The sequence below is a fragment of the Hordeum vulgare genome, chromosome 7H, assembly GCF_904849725.1.
Source record: "Hordeum vulgare subsp. vulgare chromosome 7H, MorexV3_pseudomolecules_assembly, whole genome shotgun sequence".
In the NCBI taxonomy this organism is placed as follows: domain Eukaryota; kingdom Viridiplantae; phylum Streptophyta; class Magnoliopsida; order Poales; family Poaceae; genus Hordeum; species Hordeum vulgare.
Window position 1 is genome coordinate 75,933,471 of NC_058524.1, and position 10,687 is coordinate 75,944,157.

The 10,687-nt window shown below is 49.5% G+C and overlaps 1 protein-coding gene across 1 annotated transcript; it reads right to left on the reverse strand.

Moving 5' to 3' along the window:
- Positions 1-7,291: 7,291 nt before the first annotated feature.
- LOC123407616 (WAT1-related protein At1g44800-like) lies at positions 7,292-10,460 on the reverse strand. Its single transcript, XM_045100783.1, has 6 exons — positions 9,887-10,460; positions 9,038-9,100; positions 8,542-8,908; positions 8,258-8,419; positions 7,985-8,136; positions 7,292-7,872 (listed from the first exon to the last, which is right to left on the reverse strand). The coding sequence occupies exons 1-6, from the start codon at positions 10,078-10,080 to the stop codon at positions 7,614-7,616; spliced, it is 1,197 nt and encodes a 398-aa protein (XP_044956718.1). The 5' UTR covers positions 10,081-10,460; the 3' UTR covers positions 7,292-7,613.
- Between the last annotated feature and the right edge of the window lie 227 nt (positions 10,461-10,687).

Genomic DNA, 10,687 nt, shown 5'->3' on the forward strand with positions numbered 1-10,687 from the left:
TCTATACCTACTATTAAAAGAAATAGGTATTCTTAGTTCATCGTACCTTTTTTTTCAAAAAACCCGTGAGATTTTATCCAATGAACCCGCGGTCCTGAATATTATTAGAAAAAAAAATGATTTGCGACCCTGAAAAAAAAGGTGTGTTTTTACTTGATGTGTTTTTAGTTGAAAAACAATTCACGGTGGCAATGGAGTTCGAACTTACCATCCCTCCATTTTATCCTTTAGTGTGACCAGGTGAGCTAGCTGGTGTTATTGATAATGAAATAGATTCACCATATAAATAGTATTACTACTCCGTGTTTTTTTGCCATGCCTGCATGCACAGATACGAGGAGCAACAGGAGGTAGGTGCGGAGGAGGACGGGTGGCATCGGGATGTAGAAGGGCGAGGAGAAGATCGAGAGGAACGAATTCGTTGGTGCGGTTGGGACATCTACGGTGCTGGTGGTGGCATGAGGTTGCAGGAGGAGGAACAATGGAGGCAGAGCGATGGCGAGCTTGTGGATAAGATAATGTTGGCTATCGCTTTTTTTATCAAACTAGATGGCCACATTGATTAGAAGCCGCTAGATTTACCTCTACATGCTAGCATCGAGTACAATTACGTTTTTATGACCGAGTACAATTAGGTGGCCGTTATTTTGTTTGTACGTCCATGGTTTAATAGTAGTTACAGTAATTAAAATACATGTAACTAAAACATTAAAATGAAATATATCTTGAAGGAAATGAAATTCGGGTCTCTCTTGTGGACTAGGTTACCATCAATACATCCCTTCACTCTATATGTTACAGGTGTCGTTGATGCAAGATACATTGAAGAGAGGGAGGGATAGAGAGTCGAAAGAGTACGATAACGGTGGATCTTGTTCGAACTGGGTGAAGAAGGGGTCGTGTCTTTTTCGCCCCGCACGTCGGCTATGGAAAGAGAGAAGCATGTGGTCATGGCTAGGATGATCAAGTCCTCAGTCCTTCCATACCCCACCTTCATGTGGCTACTCCACTTTGTTATACCATCTTCCTCCAGTTGTGCATGCCTCAAAATTGGTCCTCCTTGAGGCCGTGATGATGGTGTCAAAGAAAGTGGCTACGTTGGCGCGGTGATGTGCTCCTACTAATGACGGTAAAATATGAACAAGAGAGCACCAAACATTATAAACTCTCTATTGTCTAACTGGCTATCTTATCTTTGGATTGGTCAAGTATAAAATATGAATTCACATTAAGACAGGGAATATTTAATGGACTAAGAGATATAGCTTAGTATTTCACCACGACAGATAAAGTCTCCAATATCACACGAACTTTGAAATTTATTTTACATCAGTCGCAACACACATGCTTTTTTGCTAGAACACTGCTGGCAATAATGTGCATGTGCGTAATTAGGATCTAGAAGGGAATGCTTATGTGAGTTCAATGTGTTCATGAGGACGCAAATACGTAGATATCAGGACCCCAATTATGGAATATACAACATATAGAAGGACCCCTGTTTCACAACAAGCGAAGAAATGAGGGATGGTCGATTAGCTAGCTTCTACCTTGAATGATAATTTTTTTTTATTTTCTTATAATTAATAAAAGGTGCCATTTGGATCTTCAAGGGTCGGTAAAAATCTCCATCTTGCAGACTTGTTAGTTGATCTTCGAGGATCGGTAAAACGTCATAACTATACACACTTGCCGGATTGGTGCTACGTATTTTTGTAAAGGTCGAATTTAATTTTATTTGTGTCCATCACAAACTTGTACTGATTGGCTTTTAGGACACGGAAACTAAAAGGAAACAAACATCATGATTAGACAATGCACAACTATTTCATGTGTTGAAAAAATGTTGATCTCCAAAACATGATTTTATAATAAAAACTTACAAAATTCAAAAATATTTAATTATTTTAAACACAAAGAAATATTTGTGTTTTCCGCAAAGTACAAAATAAAATCAAGTATTAGACTATTTGATGAACCACTACTCTTTCATCAAGAAAGATGTTAGGATGGCTTCTTTACATCCACGCTTCATACTCCGAAAAGCAGTAACATTATAAACTTATCATCAATAATTACCGGAATTGAATATAAAAAATGACGCGTACTCTCACACAGAGCAGATTTTATGATACTTTTAGCCCGTTGCAACGCACGGACATTTATACTATAAAAAGCAGATATTTTTTCGAATAGACTTGACTTTTATTTCACTACTATATAATATTTCATGAATAAAAAACGCCTTCAGCTTAATATGGGAAACAAGAAATATTACCATATACAAGTCATATTGACATTTTTGGCCTATATTTTTTTCCTGAAGTCAACCTTTTTTTTCTTTCGTGGAATTATTTTTCTAGTGCAATGAAAGGCTAGGCTAAGTTAAGTTTATTTCATAAATATTTTCAGAATTCTTTCATATTTTATTTAATTACCAAAATTGAATGGATGTAGGCTAAGATATAGTGCACTCGGACTGCCCTTGGAGGTTCCCCGCATTATCGCAGCCGTTTGTAGTTTTGTCTGAAAGGAAAGAAAAACAGCTCTCCACCCAAAATGCCACATCCACCGCGAGTAATGGTACACAAAAAAACCCATACAAAGAAGTTTGACGTAAGTTTACATGATTAACCAGATGGCAATTTAAAAAAAAATCTATCCTTCAGGGGTTGTTCGGTTGCAAGGGAGAGGTTTAACCGAACAAGGCCTCAGTGGGCTGATGCATGCACAATATCTGCTGTGTAGCGGTCAGACTGATCTTGATCGAGTGCTCGCGCTAGTCATAAGTCCCATGTAATCGGTTTTTCTTTTTGCAACAAGCGTATTGTTTCAATAGGTTTCTTCAACGGAGGCCGTGTTTTAGAAGAAAAAAAAGGTTCAGGGTGATTTTTTTTCAGCAATAAGATCTAATTTTAAAAGGTTTTTGCAACAGAGGTCTTGTTTTAAAAAGAAGAGGAAAATGGTCTCACGATAGATATTTGTTCTTCGGCAATGGGAGTTTTGTTTTAGAAACATAACTCCGGTTGCAGAAAGCGGCGAAGGAGCGCCTAACGCTAGAGCGTACATGGACTAGCATTGCAACGCAATACATGTTTCACAAACATAGCTTCGGTTGTAGAAATCGTCAAAGGAGTGCCCTGCATGAGAGTACATCGTCATTGTGCTGTAGTAGAGGCAACTACTCGAGTGTTGGATTAGAGGAAGTGTAGCAACTCTGGCGGCCGACAGTGCTCCATGGGCGAGGCGCTTAGGCCATGACGGAGCAGCGACACTATCTCGGTGAACCTTTGCAATAAGGTCCTTGTTGCAAAGCTCCTGAGTGCAACAAGCTAGCTGTTGCAAACGTCTTCGATTGCCTGGGGCTGTAGATCAAACGACTGTTTCGGATGGCATCCGACGCAGGCGGCCAATCTAATCGGTTTATCATCCGACGCATGCGTAGCACTGTCCATAGAATTATTGTGGAGAGCTTTATGTTAGCCTTTGTAGGTGTAGTATTATCGCCCCTCCCTTCGGGGTGATTTTACTGGGTGGAGGGTCGTCCCACCTTTCTTCTCCAACTAAATCTCGTCGCTCACTTTCACTAGATTAGAGCATTTACAGCCGGACCCTCAAACCATCTTCAAACGTCCCGACAGGCCGCCCGATCACTGGCCGATCACAAAAATTCGACCCAGACGGGCCTGTCAAACCGTCCTCAAATGCCTGGGCTAACCGGCACGCCCCATTTCCAGCCCGAATATGAGGCGGGTATGGGGGAGCCCGGGCATGCCCGCCTGACCCACACTGGCCCGCATCGACCCCACATATATTCGTCCTCTCGTTGGCCAGACCAAACCCTAGCCACTTCACTCCACTCCCATCAGCCACCCAAGCTCACCTCCGACGATATCATGCCTTCTCCGGCATGGCCTCCGGCGGATCCGACTCCGACCAGTCCGGATTCGTCGACTCGGTGGTCGTCCCGTATGGAGTGGAGGAGGCAATGACGGTTCGCATTGCACTCCGCCGCTCGCACGAGGACAACGCCCGGTCGACGGGAGGATCTGTCCGTCGCGATTCCATAGCGTCCGCTCAAAGGGCACTTGGTTCCTGTGAGGCGGGATCATCCATGTCCCGACGGGCGGATCCATCGACCGGACCCGCAGACTTCGAGTCCCACCGGGAACGGGTTGCCCGCCGTGGGAAGGAGAGGATAAGGATCGTTGACGCCTATCTTGCGGAGGAAATGGCGGATGCAGCTCATGAGGCGGCGCGGGCGGCCGCAGAGGAGGAAGCCATCTGCGCCCGCATTTTCACGAAAGGCAGCAATGGAACACGTACGCCCTCGCCTATGAGCGGAATCAGGCGGCCCAGTGAAATGGTCGGACCGCCACCGAATGAGGAGAAGGAGGTGAGCGGTGGCGAGGACAGCTCCAGCGACGAGCAGATCCGGCTCGATCCGTACTGCGTCTTCGACCGGTATTTCCGCGACAAGGATGGCAAGGGCGTCGGGAAGGACAAGGGCAGCCGTAGATGATCTCCAGCATAGCAAAACATGCTAAATTTTGATAGTTTGATGGCATGTTTAAGAGTGAAGGAGTAGCCGCACGACGAGTGTGCGTTGACATAGTAGTTGCATGGGTTGTATGGATTTGAGATATAAAATTTAAGGTGTCTGAATGTAGACTGTATTATTTAAAACGTGACTAACCATGTCCGCGGACATTTAAGGGACCGGATTCGAAGGGTCCGCTCGAGGCTTCTTTACCTAATTGTACCTTACCTAAATCTATACCTAATAATAAAGCGGCTATTGCTTCCGTCGGAAAACCCACCGCGCCTTTTATAAATAAAAACTTGTAATTTTTGTTATTCAACCCGCGCTCCATCATTTATCTGCAACGCAAAAGAAAAAATGATTCGTTGCAAAAATTATACCCGTACGCATCGCCTCCTCCCGTCGACCCTCGGCCACCCTGGCTTGTGCCCAGGCCGCCGCGGCCGACCTCAACCGCCACCGCTACCGATCTCAACCCATCCGCCTCCGCGGCCGTACCTCTCCCCGCTCACTGCCCCCGTTGCGGCGCTCGAGCGCATCGCGTCGACCCTGGTCCACCCTGGCCTGTGCCCAGGCCGCTGCCACACCACTCGCTGCCGCGGCCGACCTCAACCACCACTGTTGTCGATCTCAACCCACCCGCCTCCGCGGCCGTACCTTTGCCCGCTTGCTGCCTCCGTTTCGGCGCTCGAGCACAGCTTCTGGATCAAATCAACGCGACAGCTACAGTGACTGGAGATGATGCGTCTGCTCGATGCAGAACGGCGGCGGCGCGCGGATAAGGCGCGGCGGAGCGAAGTACTTGCAGGTGGAGGCGGACCTCCATGGCTCACACGGGGAACTCCGAGGTTATGGCGCGGCAACGGCGACTCCTTATGGCCAGATAGAGGCGTCTAACCCTTGCTCTCCTCATCGTATCCCCTCCTCCGGCAGGAACTCATCATCTGGTGAGATCCCCTCCCCATGCCTCCAACCATGTGCCAAGCACCGACAAGAAAATTTGTTTTGTGGGGATTTGTTTGCTGATGAATGAATGTATTGAATGTAAGATTTGCATTGTTATAGATACAGAGAATGGAACACCACCTTCAGTTTGTCATCTGATCCCACACTCTCTACCCCATGAGTGAAATAAGATAACAGTCCATTAATCAATTCAGGTAGCCTCTTTGTTTTGCTTTGCTTGTTCCGCTCAATTTCTCATCATGATGGAATTAACAATGGACGGGTTGATTTCTCACCAAAATATGATAGGGCTGACTACATTAGTTAGTTAGCTTATTATTTTAATAAATCAAAATGATTATAAAAATATTAAAATTGTGTGGTATTTTTTTTCTCCCGGACCTTTTGCTAGTAGTGTAAAAGAAAAGAAGGCGCGTAGACATGGTACACTGACCAAGTAATTGACCACGCGAAAGTAAAAAAACGAAAAAGGCGCCGTTTGTGCGTGCGTGCGTGGCGAGAGCCCAAAGGCGCAAGCACACGAATAGCACGCACGTAGCCAAGCTACCACAAGGGAGACGACCGGTAGCTCCAGTAGCTAGTTAGACCCTGCAATAACCCGGCACACATGCATGCGTGCACACTCACGCAACGCGCCGCTTTTTGTCGCGCAAATGTGTCATGCGCGCATGCCAAAAACGACGGCTCGACGGCGACGCGACCCGCCCCCACGCACGCGGTCACCTCCACCCGGTCGATCGGCCCAGAAGACTCTTCCGGCTCCGGCCGGGTCGAGCCGCACCGCATGCATGCATTCTTCCACGGACGCACGCGACACATACACATACACACCTCGTCCTCGACGTTCCGTTGCAGATCGGTAAAGCTATCTACGTACCCCACATCATGCATGATCGATGGGGAAAAAAGGCGTCCTTTTGGCTAACTCGCCACACACCGTATCTCTTTTCCGATTACGCCGATCGATCGTCCCCAGCTGCACCCAACAAGACAAGAGCAGTGATGATCTTCGCCTTCTTCTGCCAGTACTAGCACGCATGCATGTGTCATGTGTGCGCTAACGAACAATGCTACGACTACAGGAAGTTTACAAAACGTTTACGGACTAAGCTTAGATGGGATATTTTGATTGGTTTAGGATGAAGCGGATCCATCCTAAAAATCAGGGAGGCAAGATTAGTGAGAGAAGAGGGGTTAGTCCGTTAAAGTTTGTACAAATCATCCGTAAGTTTAGCATTTTTGGTGCGCTAACTAAAGGCCAGTGGCTGCTTTTTTTAGGCTATCCCCGGCTTAGTTAGAAATCACAACTAGCGAGCACTATGGTCCATAGGCGACTAGCTTATACAGTAGGAGTTTTGTCCTGCACGGCCATGATAATAGAGAGATAAGACGATCGAGGACGGACGGACGTACGACAATTAGTTGCCAAAGCAGGACCGATGCTCGTATCAGCGTCACCCGGCACTGAGCTAAAGACACGAATTATTCCTGCCGGAAAGAGGCACCAAAGCCTGCCTGCACAAGGGAATGGAAAAGCAGACGTCGACGTGTGTAGATTCAAAGGACGGCACCTTTGGGATACCGTTGGATTCCATACTACCAGGGAACACGGCGCACGAATCAAGCAGGATCAAGCTAGCCGCGACTGCTCGCCATACACCAATATTATATACTCTACCACCGATCGATTATTGCACGCACACGAACGACGACATAGCCCTTTAATTAATTTGCTTTTGTGAACTGGGGTTAGTGTTAGGAGTAGTGGACTAAAGAGATGAGTGAATCAAAAGTAGTCGTTAATATTGATTGAGTCCATCTCTACGATAGCAGAGCGAAGCAGGGCTACACATGCATGCACGTCATAAGCAGGTCCGATGATCAAAGTTACATATAGCAGTAGTAGGAGCAGCTACTCAAGGCCGGAGCTCATAAATTTATGTGGTCGCTCAAAGTCAAAATGCGAGAAATTAAAAAGAAGGGAAACACTAGACCGTCATCGATCGGCACATGCAACTTCGTTTCTGCATCCCACGTAGATTGACGACTGACCATACACGTACGTACGAGGCCGAGGGAACGCACGAACGTAGGAGCTCGATCGCTAGTGGCAGATCGCGCCCTTGACCGCCGGCGTCTCGACGTCGTGGGCGACCTGGCCGCCGCCGACATGCCTGCCGCCGTTGGTCCCGTTGGAGCCGTTGCCGTTGCCGTTGCCGTTGGCGGCGGTGGTGGCGGCGACGGAGGTGAGCGGCAGGGCCAGCTTCTCGGGGACGGAGGAGGCGGGCTTGTCGATGATGTCGTTGCTCTTGCCCCAGATGAGGGAGTAGAGGCCCAGCACTATGATCGCCGCGCCAATCACACTGAGATGAGAACCACGTACGTACACATAAGATTAGTCAACTGATTAACTATGACGGGTCCTGTCTTAATTAATATATCGATCGAGAGAGTGTGCCGATGAAACGTAATCACCTTCCGAGAGTGGTCTCTTCCTTGAGGATGACGGAGCCCAGGACGGCGGTGATGATCATGCAGAGGGGCTGGAAGGCCGTCACGAACACCGGCCCGCGCGTCTCCGTCACGATGCCCTGCACGTAGAACGCCACGCCGGAGCACACCACGCCCTGCATATCCACACGCGCATGCTTCATCCGTTAGCTCCTTAATACCTACTGTAATGGGGATCGAGTTGCCGGCTGCATGCATGCATGCAGCTTGACTGGGGCCGGTTGCTCAATTAGTTACCGAGTAGACGACGGTGAAGAGGCGGGTGTCGAAGCCGACGACCCACGCGGTCATGTCGTGGCGCTCCGCCACCAGCGCCATGGAGCCGTTGATCCCGGTGCCCATCGCGCAGATCAGCGTCGTCAGCGTCAGCGCCGCCGGGTAGCTGTTGAGCGTGTTCGACTGCATGCGAGCGGCGCAATTAGCATATATACAAGGGATGATCGAACAAAGCTAGCTGCTGCCGCCATTAATGGCATGCATGCAGCTGCCTGGCATGGGAATGGGAGTATATATATATGTACCTGGAGGACGAAGAAGCCGGCCCAGGCGACGCAGCTGGTGATGATGGCGATGGTGCCCTTGAGCCAGGTGGCGCTGCTCTGGGCGGCGGCGGCCGAGGCGGCCTGGTCGACGTGGTGGGCGCCCCTGGCCCACGGGAACTGCACCACGGGGCCGTGGTACATGATCATCAGGACCGCGCCGATGACCGTGCAGATGGTGCCGGCGACCTTGGCCTGGCTGTGCGAGCTCCGGAGCCGGAGCTTCTCCATCCGCAGCACGATGGCCATGATGAAGGTGACGGCCGGCAGGATGTTGACCAGCGCCGACGAGAAGCTGGCCGAGGTCAGCTTGTTGCCCACGTAGTACAGGTTCTGGTCAAGCACAGGCCTGGTTCGGATTGGGAACACACGACCATTAATCATCAGCACACTACACTAACCAATTCGTTGACCAACAGATAGTACTAGTAAATAAAAACAGTAGTACTGAGCAAAAAAAAGCATGCATGGCACGTACTCGAGCAGCGCCAGCCCCAAGATCTTGATGAAGATGCGGAGTGTCATCTTGGGCCTTACTCCCCTGCAATTTGGCAAAACATAACAGACAATCAGTCGCCGTCAGCTACTCGATCCGTACGTATATAACACGCCAAAGACAAATTAGCTACGGCAAGTTTATCATAGTAGTATCATGAAACTTAATTGAAAGCACAGCCCGGAGTTGGGCAATAGCAATTGGCATCAAGCTAATAAAATCTTTGCTTGCTTAAAAGAAAGAAAGTGGTAGCTAGCCCAGTGCGGTTACACGCACATGGAAGCAAAGGTTGTCGGGGCCGGGTGCATGTGTCGGTTCGGCATAGATTAATCCATGACTCCTGACTGACCGATGTTACGGAAAAGCTTAAATGAATATACATACATACATACATACATGTGGCTGGCTGTGGTTCTAGCGCTAAAAGAAAGACTTGGGCGTAGCTGGGATGCGATAGGTGCGCGTTCCCGGTGTCCCGCACCAGTGTGCAACTGTGCATCTAGTGCTTGATTACGTTACGTGCTAGTGATTGATTGATTGAAACTACGAACCAACAGATAATGTTCACAACCATTTAAGATTTAACTTTGGCTTTGGCTGATAACTAATAATAACCACATGCACTTGGAACTGATTGATGAAACAACAACGAACTGGGCTTCTTGAAGAATCTTCAGTGGAAGCTCGCTCGGCTAGCTAGGCTACCCTACGTACCGTCCGTCAGTGTGCATGCATGCATGCATGTAAAACCCTCTTCTCCGACAGAGTGCATGCAGATGCACGCAAGAGATGGGGGTGAAGGAAGGAAGGAAGGAAGGCAGTAGTACGTACTTCTCGAAGACGAGGGCGAAGGGGAGCATGACGAGCGTGGCGACGAGGTTGCGGTAGGTGACGAGGACGTAGTGGCTCATGCCGCGCTTGAGCGAGGCGACGGAGACGATGTACATCCCGGCGTACCCGATCTGCAGCAGGATCATCATCATGTACGGCTTCACGTCGTTCAGCACCTTCTTCCCCACCCCCATGGCTGCTCGCTCGCCCTCTCCTCCCACGCACAAACGGATGGTTGATGGATGGATGGATGGATGGAACGAGGCTCAAGCACACAGCTCACCACGTACGAAGGCCCGTGCGTGTGAGGCTGCGGCTGGTGGGTGGCTCCTGAGCTCAAGACGGCTGCGGTACGCGGCGATGGAGGATGAGGCCGGCGGGCGGGGCTATTTATAAGGGGGGCACAGGTCTGTGCGGGGTGAGGTCAGCCGGTCAGCTCCATCGGCATGCATTGGCCCGCGCACCGCACCACAGTGCTCCTCTGCTGGTAGTAGTAGGAGTTGGTGTGCGTGTGTGGTGTGGTGTGGTGGTGTCGACGGGAGACGGATGGATGGATGGATGGATGGATCCCGAGTCACCCGTGCACCGAAAAATTCCCTGCAATTCCATTTGAGTATGCTGCGCTCCGCCGGGCGCCACGGGTTGCGATCGGGCGTTCCACCGGATGGATTATTGGCTCGGGGAATGTGGCCGGGACGTGCGCGTCGACGTCGCCCATCCACCTCTCGCCTTACCTCGCCTGCTCTGCACTGCCTCCTGTCCTGTGCCGGCAACAAGTCAGCAACGGAGGAGACGCCCGGC

What these genes read in the sequence shown, in the direction of transcription:
- LOC123407616 (XM_045100783.1), bottom strand. Translation starts at nt 10,080, where the DNA reads ATGGGGGTGGGGAAGAAGGTGCTGAACGACGTGAAGCCGTACATGATG. An exon ending in TTGGGGCTGGCGCTGCTCGA is followed by an intron (nt 8,909 to 9,037) that starts GTACGTGCCATG and finishes AATCCGAACCAG; the next exon opens with GCCTGTGCTTGACCAGAACC. An exon ending in TCTTCACCGTCGTCTACTCG is followed by an intron (nt 8,137 to 8,257) that starts GTAACTAATTGA and finishes GTGGATATGCAG; the next exon opens with GGCGTGGTGTGCTCCGGCGT.